Here is a 19,295-nt window from a genome sequence, read left to right as displayed (position 1 = left end):
TAATGTTCTAGAATGAGAAATTTTTTCCTTCAATAAGTTCTGTAACTTTTTCCTATTTAATTGGAAAACAACATACCCTGATTAAAAGCCTTTCCAAATCATAAGCATGTATATCCTCCCAATTTTTATATGACTTTAGTCTCAGCTTTTCCTTTAATCAGAAACATTTTTTTCTACCATGTGTATGTGGAGAGACTGCTAATTACTTGACCCAATATCTGGTCTTCCTTTTTTCTCTTTGTAACAGAATCCCAGAATTTATTGAGGTTAGCAGTGTGCCCGGGAGAAGGCAATGGCAACCCACTCCAGTACTCTTACCTGGAAAATCCCATGGGAGGAGCCTGGTAGGCTGCAGTCCATGGGGTCGAGAAGAGCGACTGAGCGGCTTCACTTTCACTTTTCACTTTCATGCATTGGAGAAGGAACTGGCAACCCACTCCAGTGTTCTTGCCTGGAGAATCCCAGAGATGGGGGAGCCGACGGGCTGCCATCTGTGGGGTCGTACAGAGTCAGACACGACTGAAGCGACTTAGCAGCAGCAGCAGTGTGCCCAGCTTTCCTTGTGTATATGAAAGTGGCCCTATTTTCTAGATATTAGTTCTTCCAAGCTTGATCTATAGATTCAATGCAGTCCCAACAAAATTACAGCAAGTTTTCTATGGATATTGTCAAACTGACTCTAAAGTTTATATGGAGAGGCCAACCCTCAGAATAGCCAATACAGTGTTAAAGAATACAGTAGGAGGACTTCAAGACTTACTGTAAAAACTGTAGTAATAGAGACAGTGGGAATTGCTGAAAGATTAGACAGATAGGTCAATGGAATAGAATAGAGAGCCCAGAAATAGACACAGTCAACTGATCTTAGATAAGGAACAAAGGCAATACAGTGAAGCAAAGAGAATCTTTTCAATAAATGGTGCTGGAACAACTGGACATCCACATGCAAAAGAATGAAGTGGGACCCCTCCCCAATCTCGTATTATATACAAAGACTTACTCAAAATGGACCAATGGGGACTTCCCTAGTGGTCCAGTGGTTGAGACTCCCTGCTCCCAATGCAAGGGGCCCAGGTTTGATCCCAGATTGGGGAACTAGATCCCACGTGACATGGATCCCACATGCTGCAACCAAAGATCCCAAGTGCGGCAGTTAAAACCCGGTACAGCCAAATAAATATATAAAAATATTTTTTATATATATAATCTTTTTAAAAAGATGGATTAATGGCTTAAATAAGTTTAAGGGCTAAAGTTATAAAACTCTTTAGAGAAAATATAGGTATAAATCTTTTACTACATTGGATTAGGAAATTGCCTTTTAGATAAAACATGAAAAGTGGAAGCAACAAAAGAAAAAAATGACACACTGGACTTCATCAAAATTGAACTTTTTCGATTCAAAGGACACTATCTAGGAAAAAAAGACATCTATTCAATTGGAGAAAATATTTGCAAATTATCCATCAGATAAGGGACTGGTATCTAGAGTATATGAAACTATTGCAACTCAATAAAAAGACAAAGGATCTGAGCAGATATTTCTTTGGAAGAAGATATGGTTAATCAACCTATGAAAAGATGCTCAAAATCACTTTTCATCAGGATAATACAAATGAAATCCACAATGAGCTACCACTTATACCCAATAGGTAGGATGGCTTGATGAAAAAAGATGGACAATAGCAAATTTTGGAGATAAGTGGAGAAGCTAGAACCTGTGGTTAATAGAATAATGCTCTCCCCAAAACACGTCCACGCTCTACACGCAGGGATCTGTGAATATGTTACTGTACTTGCCCAAGGGAATTTGCTATATGATTAGGTTAAGGATTTTGAGATGGGGGATATAATTGTGGATTATCCAAGTGGGCAACATGTAATTGCAAGAGTTTTATAAGAGGGAGTCAAACAAGTAACAGAGAAAAAGAAGTTATGCCAGTAGAAACAGAAGTTCGGGTGATGCCTTTTTAAGATACAGGAATACCAACAAATGCAAACAGCTTATATAACCTGGAAAGGCAAAAGATTCTCCCTCCAGTTTTTAGGGGGAACGGAGCCCTAGTGACAATTTTAGACCTGTAAAATTAGGCTGCTGGTTTCTAGAGGTCTCAGTTCAGTCACTCAGTAGTGTCCGACTCTTTGCCACCCCATGGACTGCAGCATGCCAGGCTTTCCTGTCCATCACCACCTCCCAGAACTTGCTCAAACTCGTGTCCATCAAGTTGTTGATGCCATCCTCTGTCGTCCCCTTCTCTTCCCACCTTCAATCTTTCCCAGCATCAGGGTCTTTTCCAGTGAGTCAGTTCTTTGCATCAGGTGGCCAAAGACATTAAGTGCGGTCAGCTTCACCATCAGTCCTCCCAATGACTATTCAGGACTGATTTCTTTGAGGATTGACTGGTTTGATCCCCTTGCTGTCCAAGGGACTCTCAAGAGTCTTCTCCAACCCCACAGTTCAAAAGCATTTTTTGGCGCTCAGCTTTCTTTATAGTCTACCTCTCACATTCATACATGACTACTGGAAAAACCATAGCTTTTGACTAGATGGACCTTTGTTGGCAAAGTAATTTCTCTGCTTTTTTATTTTTTTCTCTGCTTTTTAATATGCTGTCTAGGTTTGTCACAGTTTTTCTTCCAAGGAGCAACCATCTCTATAAGTCTAACATAATAAATTTATGTTATCTTATGATAGTAAATTTGTGGTAATTTGTTACAGTAGCAATAGAAAAACCAATTCCAGGCCCTTTTACATTGTTAATAGAAATGTAAAATGGTGCAGGCAGAAAAGTTTTACAGTTCCTCCAAACGTCAAACAGGGTGGCCTTGTGCAATTCTACTTTTAGAGAATTAAAAACAGAAGTCTACACAAAAACTTGAACATGGATATTCAAAGCATCATAAGGTATAATCTTAAAAAAAAATGGAAACACCAATGTACATGAATTTTTGAATGGATAAGCAAACATGGTATATCCACAGAATGAACCATTACCCAGTTCTAAATAAAGAAATGAATGTACTGAGGATGAAGTACTGATACATGTTACAACACATGTGAACCATAAACATGAGCACATGGGAACATAGTAAGTGCAATAAGCCAGACAAAAAAGGCCACATATTGTATGAATCCATTTATATGGTATTTTCTCAATAGGCAGATCTATGGAGACATAGAGGTTACCAGGGATCGGCAAGAGTGAAAAGTGGGGAGTGCTACTGGGTTATGAGAAGGGTGATAAAAATGTTTTGAAATTAGTGGTGGTAGATGAACATCTTTGCAAATACACTAAAAACCACACAAATTGTACACTTTACAGGACTAACATGGTACCCGAAATATACAATTGAAACATGGGGCAGTAAGGATCTTAGTATTATTTTCTCCATACCTTTTATATGCTGGGCATCATGGCAGTTATAAACTCTACCTCACTGATCTCACAGTTTTCTCAACGGTGCATATTGCACATTGATCATTTTAGTGACTATGTGAGTACCTACCACACCATCAACCTTTTTATCATCCTAGGGGATTCCTAGATGAACAACACCTGTTCCTTGAATAGCTGGTTCCAGATACAGACATGATAGAGGCTCAGACCTGGGGCCTTTTCCTGCAGTGCTGCAATGCTTGCACCTGGACAAAAGTCTCCTCTCCTCCAGTAATAACATACACAGAAGCCATAAGAGACTAAAAATAACTGTGCATGGGCAGTTGGAGCAACTTATGGACAAGATTAAAAAAAACCACACACCCACACACACAAAACTCAACTGCCACTTATCTAGAGCTGGGAGCAAAACTATGCTAGTGCACTCAACACCACCTAAGAGGTGAGCCACCCCTCCAGGCCACCCCTGTACACACCCTGTCTTCACGCCTTATAAGGAACCAGCTCACCTGCCCCGACCCCTTCCCAGCAAGCAAGGGAACCTGTTACTTGGTTTTAGTCCCTCCTGCAGGCGCAGCAGCCTCCCAAAAACCTAGCCTTAATTTCTTGGCTGGCCTCTCCAATTTCTATTGATTGAAGGAAGGCCAAGAACCCTGACCAGTATCATACACAGGTGTGTACATCAAGTTCCTAGAAGCGAGCGTTAACTCTGAAAAGAACCCACGCAAAAACCTGTAACCAAGGGAACATAGTCCCTCCTCCCCAGCCGATAGCATCTCCAGGGGTCCACTTCGGCCCCAGGAAGTGGCGTCACAGGCAACTTCCGTTTCCGGAAGTTCGGTTCCGCCTCCGGCAACACACAGCCCTATCGCGTAAGCGGGCGGTACACGTGCTTTCACCGGGTTCCCCCTGAGGTAGCGATGGACGCTTTGGATAGAGTTGTGTAAGTGCACTGGGTTCTTTTCCCGGGTAACGTTGGCGCAAAACGGGCTCCTGTAGCGGGACGGAGTGTCAGCGCTTCTGCCGCCCACGCTGCTTCCTCACACCCGTTGCCAGTCCGGGTGGATGGAGCAGCTGGTTTGGGTCTCTCTTCGTGCCGCCTGAGGGGAGACGGAGAGCGGGGAAGTCCGCGTGTGGGAGCCCCGAGGTGGAGGTGGCACCAAGGCTTTGGCAGCTTTTATCCTAGACAATTGGGAATGTCTCGGTTTTCGCAGATGTGTGAGAAAGGCGTTAGAGTGAGGGGCTCTGAGCACTGGCCTCGAATCTGACAGATTTAGGTGACAGACCGCTTAGAGCTTTGTGGTTGGGTCATTTCGCGTCCCTAAATTTCAGTTTGCTGTATAAAGTAGCGTTTATAATAGTCATTCTTCATAGAACTGTGAGGATTATTTGCGAGAATGTGGGTAAAGGCTTTGTTTCAGCGCAGAGAGATGCTCATTTCCTCTTTTTCCCAAACTTGTACATGTTTCTTGAGTTATCCTTGGGTAATCGCTGCTCTAAATTCGCCCAGAAATTGTTTCTCGATCTCCTAAATAGTTATGTGATTTGCTATGGTTTTTTTTTTTTTTTTTTTTTTTTTGCGGTTTACCTGCGTTAACGTATAATCAAAAGGACAAAATATTCGTTTGGTCATTAATTCTGGGGTTTTTGCCCATTTGCTGTACGCTCTGTAGGTCTGGGGGCTGCGAAGATGAGTAAGACTAGTTTATTGTCTTATTGGGGGATAAACAGCTAATAAAACGTACAAGGTGTTTGCATTAGTTGCTGGTTCGTTCAGTTCAGTCTCTCAGTCGTGTCCGGCTCTTTGCTACCCTCTGAATCGCAGCACGCCGGGCCTCCCTGTCCATCACCAATTCCCGGAGTCCACCCAAACTCATGTCCATTGAGTCGGTGATGCCATCCAACCATCTCATCCTCTGTGGTTCACTTCTCCTCCTGCCTTCAATCTTTCCCAGTAGCAGGGTGTTTTCAAATGAGTCAGCTCCTCCCGTCAAGTGGCCAAAGTATTGGAGTTTCAGCTTCAACATCAGTCCTTCCAATGAACACCTAGGACTGATCTCCTTTAGAATGGACTGGTTGGATCTCCTTGCAGTCCAAGAGATTCTCAAGAGTCTTCTCCAACACCACAGTTCAAAAGCATCAGTTCTTCGGTGCTCAGCTTTCTTCACAGTCCAACTCTCACATCCATACATGACTACTGGGAAAACCATAACCTTGACTAGATGGACCTTTGTTGGCAAAGTAATGTCTCTGCTTTTTAATATGCTGTCTAGGTTGGTCATAACTTTCCTTCCAAGTAGTAAGCGCCTTTTAATTTCATGGCTGCAGTCACCAATCTGCAGTGATTTTGGAGCCCCCCAAAATAAAGTCAGCCACTGTTCCACTGTTTCCCCATCTATTTGCCATGAAGTTGCTGGTTAATCAGAAGTAATAAACCACATGGAATATGCAACATACAGCACTTTTATTGGGTTATGGATGCACTAAATCTCTCTTGGTATGACTTAAAAAATAATGTGTATCTTTATCAACCAGTAAATGATTAGAAGCTTTATATGTGCTTGATATTTTATCTGGAAGAGAGTTTTTTAAAGTCTGTATGGTAAAGTATGTGTGTGTGTATTCTGTTTTTCTTTTCCTTCCCGAAGTGTACATGGAACCGGAAGAAGGGCAGATCATAGTTATTTAAGAGAGGAGAAATTATTTCTGTAGGTGGCAGATGGAAAATCAAGATTCTCACTGTAGTGTAAGTGGAGGTGAACAACGTAATGTATAAAAGCCTTCTACTGGATGTGACAGAATATAATCAGAATAATGGGTTTGTTTTCCATATATGGTATAAATGTGTATGGCCGTGTGTATGTGTTTGTCTGTGCTAGGTCTTTGTGGCTGCGAGGGCTGCTCTCTAGTTATGGTGCTCTGGTACCTCACTGTATTGGTTTCTCTTGTGGAGTACAGGCTCTAGGGCACACGACTTCAGTAGTTGGGGTTCCTGGGCTCAATAGTTAACGGTGCCCAGGCTTACTTTTTCTGCAGCATGTGGGATCTGCCCGGATCAGGGATCGAAGCTGTGTCTCCTGCATTGCAGGTGGATTCTTTACCTCTGAGCCACCAGGGAAGCCCCTGTTTTCCTTTCATATTTTGCAGGATGATTGGTCTAGGTGAGTTTTTAAATGTAGCTCATTTTGAAGATTGGCCTACATGCCACCCTGTGTGACTTTGGACAGATTACTTCAGCTGACTCATCTGTGAAAGATTGGGCCTTAATAGACTAACTCTGTAATAAAGTGTCAGTTGTTGTTATTCTCAGTTGGTGGCAATAGGATTTGACTTTATCAGTGGTGATATTGGAGTGGGACATTGGCTACTTCCTGGCAGGCATTGTGGTCTTATACCTGGAGGAAAGATAAGCAGTAATTAGCCTCCCTGTGCCCACAGGTTGACTAGCAGTTGCTGTGCACTTTATTATGTTAGGGTGCAGAGTACTGGTTTGATTGCTTTAAGTTTAAAGGAAAAATAATAGGGTAAAAATAGCAACAATATTCACTTGAGTCCTTGTTTTTTTAATAAAAGATTTAGAAAACAGTAATAGGATGCTGGAAATATAAAAATGGAAGTCTTTTTAAAGACCAAATGTAATGAAATTAATGCATTTAATAGTAACAACTGAATATATTTTGTTAATATTTCCCCCAAAAATGAGATTTTGTGGAATCCCAAACTAATAAATGTTATATAATGTCTCTTTGAAGACATTTCAGAATTTGCATATAAGTCTTGGTTTTTTAATATGAGGAAAATGTCTTAAGTTGTCATAAATTGTGATTTTTCATAACAGAAAACCCAAAACAAAAAGAGCCAAGAGATTCCTTGAGAAGAGAGAACCGAAACTCAGTGAAAATACTAAAAGTGCTATGTTGATTAAAGGGGGAAATGCAAATTTAACAGTAACACAAGTGCTTAGAGATGTGGTAAGTATATTTATATATATATACATACTTTTTAAATGGCATTGAAATCATTTTAGAAAGTTTTTAGCATACTAATTGGGCTGCTGAAAAATATATAGGTAACTTTGCCTTGCCTCAAGAAATGCTAACCTTAGAAAAAAAGCTAAAGTTGGAGGTTGTTTGCCTTGCCAAGGCACTGACTACTGGTTTTCCTTACATCTCCCTTAGTAAATTTCACCTGATTTCAGTGACTGGAATTTGATTTCCTCACATTTCAAGAACATATCTAATTTGTAAAATGAGCTAACTGCGTATTATATCTATTTATTTTTTCAACAATACCAGTGCTGGATACTGGGGATTAATATTTATATAAGACACAATCTCTCCCTTCAGTGAGCCTAGTGAGAGAGACAGACAAGTAGAAGTTACAGCAATGTGAATGATGTGCTGTGCTGGAGGTATGCACGGGGTAGGATGGGAGTCAGTCAGATAGCTCAGTCGCTCGGTCATGTCTGACTCTCTGCGATCCCGTGGACTGCAGCATGCCAGGCTTCCTTGTCCATCACCAACTCCCAGAGCTTAACTCAGACTCATGTTCATCAAGTCGGTGACGCCATCCAGTCATCTCATCCCCTGTCACAGAGTAGGATGGGAAGCTGAGTTAAAATCCCATGAGGGTTGCCATACAGAGTGGGCTTCCTAGAGATGACAGTTAAGCTTCATTTTTGAAGGAGTTGAAACAAGAAGAGGAAGAGAAGGGCTTCCAAGGCTGAGGCAAAAGCTTGTACACAAAGGGAGTGTGAAGGAGCATGACACATTTGGGGAACTGCAGATAATTGGGGATGGTTAAAGGAGAGCAGGTTAAATGAAGCTAGAATTTAGGGAAGTGACGGGAATCATTTAAATTGGATAGAATATTGAAAGGGCATAGAAATTTTTAATTAGGAAAGTCCTAAGAATATTAAGCTTGTGTTGCAAGTTATATGTGATCAAAGGGGAGCCATGCAGAAGATATCAGAATAGGATTCAGGAGCTAGGATAATCTTGCATAATGACTGTTACAGTGCTTCACTTTTATCTCTGCTTTTCAGAATATGTTTTGTTTTGAAAGCTATAAATTATGTTTTACAGTATGCATTGAAGAAACCATATGGCATTCTGTATAAAAAGTAAGTGTGATTTCTTTTACTTATTTAATTACATTGTTTCATTATAAAAGTAACAACCAATCACTTTATGGGAGACTTAGAAAAATATTTTATTTAAAAGATAGTACATTTCCTTACATACATAGCTATGAGTATTTCAAAATTTCTTTCTTTACCATCTGTGTATTCATTTGTACTGAACATCCTTACAAAGCTGTAATCATAGGATGTATGTATTACTTTGAAATAGTAATAGACTTAAAGAAAAATTGCAAAAATAGTAGAGTTCCCATATACGGTTCTCCTATATCTCTTAATGTTATAACTTCTGTAACCATAGCACAGTTATCACAAGTAAGAAATGAACATTGGGACAGTAATTTGTACACACTTACTTTTTAATCACAGGCTTGATTTCGTTCATGCCAGTTTTTTCATTAATATCCCTTTCCTCTTCTAGGATCCCACATTGTGTTTAGTTGTCATGTCTTCTTAGTCTCCTCCAATTTATGACAGTTCCTCAACCTTTCCTCGTCTTTGATGACCTTGACACTTTTGATGAGTACTTGTCAGTTATTTTGTAAAATATCCTTCAGTTTGGACTTGTCTTATATTATGAATAGATTGAGATTGTGCATTTTTGGCAATAATATCACAAAAGTGATGTGCCTTTTCAGTACTTGATATCTTCTTACTGGTGTTGTTAAGTTTGATTAAAGTGGTGTCTGCCTAGATTTCCCCACTATAAAGTTGTTATTGATATTTTCCCCTTTGTAATTAACAGACGTTTAAAGGAGATACTTACAAGTTTTTAAGTAATCCTAGTTCTCCTCAAACTTTTGCTTATTCATTTTAGCATCCATCGGTGAATCCTGTCTACAGCAGTGCTTACTGTGTGGTGTAGTGGTTTTCTATTTCCCTTCATTCCCTCTATATTTATTAATTGGGATTCTGTAAGGAAAATCAGTCCCTTCTTCTCATTTGTTTAAATTACGTATTTATGTCGGTGTGGACTGTATATTTATTATGTTCCTTGGGGTTTAGTGCTGTCATGATTTATTTTGTTGCTAAATTGTTCTCCCTTTGGCCATTGGAATGTCTGTCAGGTTGGCTTGTGTGCCCTTTCAAAATGCCCCTGTGTTTGAGCACTTCCTTTCTGGCATCACAAGATGCTCTGTGCTCATCTTGCAGTTTTCATTGCCAGGGCCCTGGAATCAGTCCTGGTTCCAGACACTGGAGGAAGATAACTTAGAAACAGAGATCTGGGCGTTAAGTAGGCTCAGTTGCTGCTGGAGTGTCATCACTCTTCTAGCAGACAAGAGTTTGAAAATGTACATAGGTACATTAACCTATGCATGTATGCACATCTGTATTTGTTTATATTTTATATTTATCTATATATTTAAAAAGCCCTGAGGTGATACTGATATTTCCTGATAATTCATGAGTTCATACTATTGATTTCAATTCCACTCCAATACCAGAGACTTCATTTGAGCCTTTCTCCTTTTCTTCTTTGTAATTTCTGTCTTCTGTTTACTTGTGAAATGCTTTTAGCTGTTAATCATAAATGCTGCAGTAATTTTTCCTGATTTGTCTTGCATCATTTTTCTAAATAACTTTTTGTATTGATTATAAAAGTAATATATATTTATCTTAAATAATTGGGAAAAGAGTAAATAATCACTCATAGATAAACACTGTGTATATTTTCTCCTCATGTAGTTTTGTGTCTGTACATCTATTTTTTTTCTTTAAACAAAATTGAGATCATGTTGTATATATGATTTTATTTCTCTTTAAATTGGTAAAAATTATGAACTGTATTATATTTACATGACTAAAAATTCAAAAATATACAGTGAAAATATAAATACACACTCTCCTTAGAACAACCAGCATCATTAGTTTTTTGTGTCTCTTAGCAGAGTTTCTTCATGCATATTAGAACAAACCTTTTGCATGGGAAGATAGCGTTCTACATTTCTCTATCCACTGTTTGTCCATCTCCACTGCTACCACTGCCGGTCCAGCCCACCATTTTCTTTCTCTCCTGGATTACTGTGATAGCTGCTGACTGACCTCTTCACTCTTGCTATACTACATTCCATCCTCACATAGTAGACAGAGCAACCCTTTAAAAAGAACATTTGAATCCAGTCATATCTCTTGTCTAAAATCCCCCTGTGCTTCCTGTTACTCTTTTAATAACTTACATTCCTTACCTGAACCAACCATGACCTTACATTTTCTAGACCGTGTCTTCATCTTTGACCTCATATCCCACCATTAACTCTTTGTTCATTAAGCTCCAGTGATGTTTGTTGTCTTTCTGTTTCTTGACTAGTCTAGACTTGTTTCCATCTCAGAATCTTTTCTTACTTGGTTTCCTCTTCCTAGAGTACTCTTAACCTCAAAACTTTTCCATCGCTAACTCCTCATTTATTAGGTCTCAGCTCAAATAATCATTTTCCATTCTTCACACTAACACAGTGCCCTGTTTTATTTTTGTCACAACAGTTAGAACTTTTTGAAATTGTTTATTTTTCCTCTAGAATATAAGCTCCATGAAAGCAGGGATCTTGTTTGACATGGTATTATGGTATCCCTAGCTCCTAGAACAGTGCCTGGCACTAAATAAATCTTTGAATGAATAAATATCTTCCAGCTTCTTTTTTTGATCATCTGAATATATAATTATCTTTATTTAGTATTACTACCTTATTGTTATGGGTTAATTGCTTATTAAAATTATTAAAACTACAGTCATTTTTCTTTAACATTAGGAAAAATATTACAAGGCCATTTGAGGATCAGACATCATTGGTAAGTACAAGAATCTCTGATTTAAGAGGGCATACAAGTGATTATTCAGCCTAATTCATTTAATTTAATAGTAGTCCTAACTTATGATTTTGAATTAGAAATCATCCTGTTACAAAATTTTGATGCAGCATACAGGGGGCATAAGACTTTTTTATTTCCAAAAATACTACTATAGATCTTATGCTTCACTATGGATAGTATGTGTTCATTACCTGCGTGTATATTGATAGAATTTTAAAGAGTTAATTATACTTTAAGTGTATAATTGTATAATGGATTGTCCAAAGGAAGTTTGTTATGGATCTGTTTTTATAATGCAAATTTGATTTTTAAAAATTTTGCTTTTTTTCGGGATTGGGAATACATGTAAATCCATGGCTGATTCATATCATTGTATGACAAACCCACTGGGAAAAAAAAAAAAATTTTGCTTTTCTTTTTTCGAATATTTTTAAAACAGGGAACACTACCTGACTTATTGCTAAACATGAGAACATGATTATGTTCTCTTGACAGGAATACCATTGCTTGTCTTATTTGTTTGTTTGCTGCATGGCATGTGGAATCTTTGTTTCCCCCGACCAGGGGCTGAATCCACTGTGCCCCCTCTGTTTTGGAAGTTTGGAGTCTTAACCCCTGAACTGCCAGGGAAGTCCCATAGTTTATTCTTTTGCTTAGTGAATTTAATAAGAAAAGTTTTTGAATAGAATCTGAATAACTACTTAAAAAACTGAAAGTGAGCATCTTATCCTAATGTGGCATCTAACTGCAGTGAAAATTATAATAAGAAAAATACTGTCAAAATAAACATCATTTTTTAATTAAGTTGCTTTTATCACAGTCTTGAATTTTTCAGTCACTTGTTGAAGAGATCGTGAAAGTAAAAATGTATATAGAGTCTAGCTCAGAATTTTCTCTCTTCCATACATGACTTATCCAGAGCTGGTTTTATTTTGTAATACCATGGTGCTTTTAGTTGAGTGACCACTGTGTAGAAGTATTATGTTCTAGAATCTTTAGCATTTTGTATTTTTTTTTAATCTAGTGTTGATAACGACATTTTTTCTTATACTTGACATTATGGCTTTTCCCCTCTTTGATCTTCTACTTCCAGAAATAGGAGATATTTCATTGGCTGTAATAAATTTCATACTGCTAGAGCTCCAAATGGCTGTGGAAACAGTGGTCATGTTAGAAATTTGGTTGATTTCCTCCTGACTGCGCATCCCCCAGTAGCACACTTCTTATTCTGCAGTCTTGGAATTGTGCACAGGAGCTGGGGAATATACTTCCTGTGGGCTGAATCCCTGTTTCTGTGAGGCTCATGAGCTAAGATGGTTTTTACAATTTTAAAGCTTTTTTAAAAAAAGTATATAGAGAGTCTAAAACATTTATTATCTGGCCTTTTGGAGATAATTTGACTTCTCTTGCTCTAGAATTTTAATAAAAAGTGGACTTTATGGAGAAGGATGACAGATAAGTACTATATATAGGCCTCCCTGGTGACTCAAGACAGTAAAGAATCTGCTTGCAATGCGGGAGACCTGGATTGGGAAGATCCCCTGGAGGAGGGCATGGCAACCTGGAGAATCCCAATGGACAGAGGAGCCTGGGGGGCTACAGTCCATGGAATCTCAAAGAATCGGACACAACCGAGCGACTTAGCACACACACCACATATATACATGTATGTGAAAGGCAGTTTATGGAAACCTTTGGGATGTTAACATGAGAATATAAAAGCAAAATTTTTTTAAGAAAGGATTTTCACCAATTTGGACATTTAAAAAGCTTTTTTTGAACACCTGTTTGGTGCCAGACCCAGTGTAAATTGCTTTCACATATGACATCTCATGTGGTTCTTGAAGATTTTTGCAGGAGGTGTTACTGTCTTTGATTTACACATTAAAACTGATACTCAGAAAGGTTGACCGATCCCATAGTAAATGGCAAAGCCAGAATTCTTAGACTTTCTGACTCTATCCTCTACATAGAGAGTAGAAAGACAAGTAGGTAGTTGTTTGTCCCATTTACTTCTTTCAACACTGGAATGAATGATAGACTAGGGACCCACACCTCAGGTCTTGGACTCAATAAAGAAGTTGAGGATTATGGTTGCTTCACATGTTCTTTAATTATTTGCCATTAATTTAGGAAGCTTGGACTTCTGTGATGATCCAGTGGCTAAGAATCTACCTTCAGATGCAGGGAATGTGGGTTCCATTCCTGGTCAGAGAACTAAGGTCCCATGTGCTGTGGGGCAACTAAGTCCATGTGCCACAACAAGGACCTAATGAAGCCAAAAATAAATGAATAAATAAATTTAGGAAGCTTTTCCAACTGTACTGGAACTAAATTGGAACATATTCAGTCTAATTTTTGTGCTGAGATTGGGACTCTCTGTAAACTGAATCAAAGTATCAATATGTGGGGTGTAAAGTATAGGTACTAATGTAGAAGAAACTGTCTAGGATACCCCATAACTATATTTCCACTTCTCTCAAATCTGTAATGGAAGTCAGTACTTTTGCAAGCCAAATGGAGGAAAATCTCTTACTGGTAGGAACATCATAGATCTGTCAGTTAGTCCTTGCTTGGTACACAAAGTGAAACTAGTCACAGATGGAATGGTGTGGAGATTCTAGGGCAAGATTCCTGCATGGATGAAGTTTGCAGTGAAAAGTAGTTAAATGCCTTGTAAACTCATGAGTATATTTATAGATATCCAAAACCACCATATTGATTAATTCACGTAAGTCCGTAGTATATTCATGTGTGTCCTGTAATGGAATACTTCATGTGCTATTTCAAAATAACCGTATAACTGAAAATAAATGGCCTTTTAAAATTTATTAACCTAGTAGTTTTCATTTATTTTTAGTCTTTAACTTACATCTTTTCCCTAAGTACCTCAAATTTTAAAAAGTTTAAATAAAAAACTGCAAATAAAGACTTTTTCCTTTGTTTATTCCTGTCTAGTTTATTATGTCTTCTTTAATTTCCGCTGAAAAGACTCATGGACATTTTGCTTTTAGTTTAGAGATACAATTTTTTTTTTCTTTTTAACTGAAGTATAGTTGATTTACAATGTTGAGTTAGTTTCTGGTATACCTCAAAGTGATTCATTTATACATATATATGTTCTTCTTCATATTCTTTTTCATTATGGTTTATTACAGGATATCAAATATAGTTCCCTGTGCCCTATAGTAGGACTTTGTTGTTTATGTATGATAGTTTGAATCTGCTAATCCAAACTCCTAAATTATCCTTTCCCCACCCTCTTTCCCTTTTGGTAACTGTAAATTTGTTTTCTGTGTGTGTGTCTGTCTTGTAAATAAGTTCATTTGTGTCATATTTTAGGCTATACATACAAGTTATATGCTGTTGTCTCTGCCTTCAGTTATTATGGTCACCTCTAGGTTCATCAGTATTGCTGCAAATGACATTATTTCATTCTTTATGGCTGAGTAGTATTGCACTCTGTGTGTGTGTGTGTGTGTGTGTGTGTGCGCGCGCGCGCCACATCTTTATCCATTCATCTGTCGATGGACATTTAGGTTGCTCCCATGTCTTGGTTGTTGTAAATAGTGCTGCTATGAATTTTGGGGTGCATGTATCTTTTTGAATTAGAGTTTTCTCCAGATATGTGCCCAGCAGTGGGATTGCTGGATTATGTGGTAGCTCAGTTTTCAGTTATTGCTGGTGGTTTTTTTAAATTAATTTATTGTTGACTGTGCTAGGTCTTTGTGGCTGCACAAGCTTTCTCTAGTTGTGGTGAGCAGGGGCTACTCTGGTTGCAGTTCTCAGGCTTCTGTTTGCAGTGGCTTCTCTTGTGGAGCAGAGACTTCAGGCATGTGGGCTTAGTAGTTGCAGTTCCCAGGCTCTAGAGCACAGGCTCCATACTGGTGGTATACGGGCTTAGTTGCTCCGTGACATGTGGGATCTTCCCAGACCAGGGATTGAACTCTGTCTCCTACATTGGCAGGTGGATTCCTTACCACTGAGCCATCAGGGAAGCCTTGTTTTTAGTTTTTCAAGGAGTCTTCATACTATTTTGCATAGTAGCTGTACCCAACTTATATTCCCAATGGTGTAGGAGGATTCCTTTTTCTCTACACTCTCGCCAGCATTTTTTATTCATAGACTTTTTTATTTTTGCAGGTCACATCATGTGGTATGTGGAATCTTAGTTCCCCAGCCAGGGATGGAGCCCATGCCCCCCTGCAGTGGAGGCGCAGTCTAAACCACCAGACTGCCAGGGAGGTCCCCTAGACTTTTTTATAATAGTCATTTTGCCTGGTGGCTTAGTTGGTAAAGAATCCGCCTACAATACAGGAGACTCAAGTTCAGTCCCTGAGTTGGGAAGATCCCCTGGAGGAGGAAATGGCAACCCACTCCAGGATTCTTGCCTGGAGAATTCCATGAACAGAGGAGCCTGGTGGGCTACAGTCCATGGGGTTGCAAGAGTCTGACATTACTTAGCGACTAAACCACCACCAACACCACCACATTCTGACTTGTGTGAGGTGGTACCTCACTGTAGTTTTGATTTGCATTTCTTTAATAATTAGCTATGTTGAGCATCTTTTCATGTGCTTATTGGCCATCTGTATGTCTTCTTTGGAGAAATGAATATTTAGGTCTTGGGTCCATTGTTTGGGTTGGTTTTTTGTTTTTATTGCGTAGTATGAACTGTTTGTATATTTTGGAAATTAAGCCCTCATTCGCCTCATTGTTTGCAGATATTTTCTCCCATTCCGTTGTCTTTTTTCATTTTGTTTATGGTTTCCTTTGTTGTGCAGAAGCTTGTAAGTTTGATTAGATCTTATTAATTTTTGCTTTTATTTGAGTCTTTAAGCCATTTTGAGTTTATTTTTATGTGTGGTGTGAGGTGTGTTCTAACTTAATTGATTTACATCAGCTGTCTGGCTTTTCCAGCATCACTTGCTAAAGAGACTGTCTTGTCTCCCTTGTATATTTTTGCCTTCTTTATTGAAGATTATTGACTGTGGGTCTGTGGCTTTATTTCTGGGCTCTGTCTTCTGTTCCATTGATGTGTAGTCTGCTTTTGTGCCAATACCATGATGTTTTGATTACTGTAGCTTTGTAGTACTGTCTGGAATGTGGGAGGGTTATGCCTCCTGCTTTATTTATTCTTTTTCTTCAGGGTTGCTTTGGCAGTTCTGGATCTTTAGGTCCCATATAGGGACCTAAATTTTATATATAGGTCCCATGTAAATTTTAGGATTATTTGTTTTGGTTCTGTGAAAAATATCGTGGATAATTTGATAGGGATCACATTAAATCTGTAGATTGCTTTGGATAGTATGGCCATTTTAACAATATTAATTCCTCCAATCCAGAGTGTGGGATGTCTTTTCATTTCTTTAAATCATCTTCAGTTTCCCTTGTCACTGTCTTAATGGTTCTCAGCATTTAAGTCTTTCACTTGCTTGGGCAGGTTTTTTCCTAGGTTGTTTTTTTTCTTTAATGTGATTTAAAAAGGGATTTTTTTTTTTTTTCTTGTACTTTCCCTTTCTGGTATTTCCGTGTTAATATAAAGAAATGCAGCATATTTCTGTATGTTAATCTTGTATCCTGCTACTTTGCTGAATTCATCAATCAGTTCTAATAGTTTTTGTGTGGACTGTAGGATTTTCTGTATTTAGTATCATGTCTTTTGCATATAATGACAGTTTTACCCCTTCCCTTCCAGTCTGAGTACCTTTTATTTCAGAGAAGTACAATTCTTAAAGTTCTTATATTTATGCATTGATTTAATGGAATTTCTTTGGTTTTACAGGAATTTTTTTCAAAGAAGTCAGATTGTTCTTTATTCATGTTTGGCTCCCATAATAAGAAGCGGCCAAATAATCTAGTAATAGGTAAATGTCATTTACTTTCTAATACTTTTATTTTATAGAGTCAGTTCTGTGGCTCAGATTGATGGTATTCAGGAGTAACCAGTAAACACTAAGCTAGTTTTTTATTTATCTACCAGTCTGCAGGTAAAGGATGGGCATGTTAATATCACCTTCGATCAAGTTGTAGAGGTTTTTTGACTATAAAACATATATCCTAAAATCAATATTAGAGTTAGGAAAAAAAAAAGTATCATACTTTCTCACATAAAGTGATCCCTTCCTAATAAATACCTGTGTAATAAACATATTTGAAAATAAACCCTTGCTCTGTATTGTGACTTGGGTTGGCACAGTCACTGACTCAATGGCAAGTTCATTACCCTCCATGAACTTTCATTTGCTCTTCTGTAAAATAAGGAAGTTTGACTAAGTGATCTTTTAAGATCCTTTCCAGGACCAAGGTTGTAACAGTTCATTCTAGGTCGAGTTGAAAATTTAAGAAAGAAGGAACATGTCTGGGAGATAAAAGGACAAAAAAAAAGAGGCAAATAAGTAGGTGAATATAAGGCGGCTCTTGGAAAAATAAACGATTAAAAGAGAATTTATTTTTTTTCTAGGTCGTATGTATGACTACCATGTGCTGGATATGATTGAATTAGGTATTGAGAAGTTTGTCTCCCTTAAAGATATTAAGGTAAGATAATTGATTTTTTAAAAAAATAAGCATTTTATGTTGTTCTTGGGCAATAGTGACATCTTGTGGTGAAGAGTAAGGATACAGTTTTGTAGCTTAAATGAGAAAGAACTTGGTTTTTATTCTAGTGTGCTCTAAAAACTAAAAAGCACAATTTCATTTTATCTTTAAAAAGAGGAAGATGTTTACAGTGTATAACACATATGTAGGCAGTTAGAATTCAGAGTTGTTACTAACTCTCCTTTAGGCCCATAGTAGAAATGCTGTCCTCTCCCTCTGTACCTATTTTGGGGAACCTTTAGAAATTTCACAGTTTTCAAAGTGAACCCTGTTCTAAACACGGGAAGCTCTAGGTGATCCTAGAGTATTTTGGCTGCTAGCCATCAAATTGCTAGCTCACTTCTCCCTTGAGGACTGGCACCTTTGTGTCTCCTTTGTTTGGGATTATGAAATAGAAAGTAGTAAATAGTTTTAGAAAGGCAAGAAAACTGTCCTAATGCAGCTCCTGGATCCAGATTGGGCTTCTGCTCCCTCTGACCTCTGCTCCTGGCTTAATCTAGTCCAACAAACACAACATTTCACTTATGACCTCTTAGCTGCCCTCTGTGGCCGAAATTATTTTCCCTGTTGTATAGATTTGGTGACAGAGGCCCAGGGGAATTCTGTTGATGACCTAGGGTCATACATATAGCAAATGGTACAACTAAGATTAGGACTCAAGGACTTTGGTTCTATACTTGATCTTAGCCAAAAGGCTGGGGAGCATTAGGACTCAAGAATTTTGAAAGAAAGGATACTGAAGTCTTTAATGGAAGGTTATGTAATTGTTCTCAGTTTATGGATCTTTGAGGATCTTGGTATAGTTGAAAGAATTATAGCAAATACATAATCACTCCTTTTCCCAGCCTCCCCTAAGAAGAGGACATGCCGTTTAGATTTCCTGTAGATTTGAAAAAGAGCTTTTATCAGATCCCCACTTAATCAGCTACATGAGCCTCCTCAGGTACAGGGTAGAACAGTGAGATTGGATTTAGAGACAGAGCACTTGGATTTGAAGCCTTTGTTGGTCATTTAGGTGACATTTGTGACCTGACAAGTCAGTTATTTCCCTGACCCACAATTGGCAGTCAAGTGTTACATAGGTGTAACAATGTCAGTTGAGATAATATATGTGAAAATGTTTATCAGTGAAAATAATATGTTGAAAAGTATTCTGAAAAATACATAAACTGTGATGCTTTATTGTAGATGCCATCATTTTATTACAGTGTATTACAGGTTCTCTCTGGGGCTGTGCATGAATCTCTGGAGATGAGCAGTGCCACGGCTGCTAGTATGGTCACCAGTTAGTGGGTGTGAGCGCTGGTTGATGCCTACATGCCAACCCCTCTGCTCTTTATACTTCCCGT

General features: G+C 38.3%; 1 protein-coding gene across 1 annotated transcript in view; it reads left to right on the top strand.

The window, feature by feature from the left end:
• Nucleotides 1-4,229: 4,229 nt before the first annotated feature.
• RPF2 (ribosome production factor 2 homolog) overlaps nucleotides 4,230-19,295 on the top strand; it is a 33,279-nt gene continuing 18,213 nt past the window's right edge. Inside the window, exons 1-6 of the mRNA XM_043890194.1 lie at nucleotides 4,230-4,341; nucleotides 7,237-7,369; nucleotides 8,483-8,520; nucleotides 11,286-11,325; nucleotides 17,132-17,213; nucleotides 17,810-17,886. Of these exons, the coding sequence (XP_043746129.1) occupies nucleotides 4,319-4,341; nucleotides 7,237-7,369; nucleotides 8,483-8,520; nucleotides 11,286-11,325; nucleotides 17,132-17,213; nucleotides 17,810-17,886 (393 nt within the window). The 5' untranslated portion in view covers nucleotides 4,230-4,318. The remainder of the gene's footprint in view (nucleotides 4,342-7,236; nucleotides 7,370-8,482; nucleotides 8,521-11,285; nucleotides 11,326-17,131; nucleotides 17,214-17,809; nucleotides 17,887-19,295) is intronic.

Source organism: Cervus elaphus, chromosome 28 (genome assembly GCF_910594005.1).
Source record: "Cervus elaphus chromosome 28, mCerEla1.1, whole genome shotgun sequence".
NCBI classification, from domain to species: Eukaryota; Metazoa; Chordata; class Mammalia; order Artiodactyla; family Cervidae; genus Cervus; species Cervus elaphus.
The sequence above is the reverse complement of the archived record's forward strand: the minus strand, read 5'-3'. Positions and strand labels throughout refer to the sequence as shown.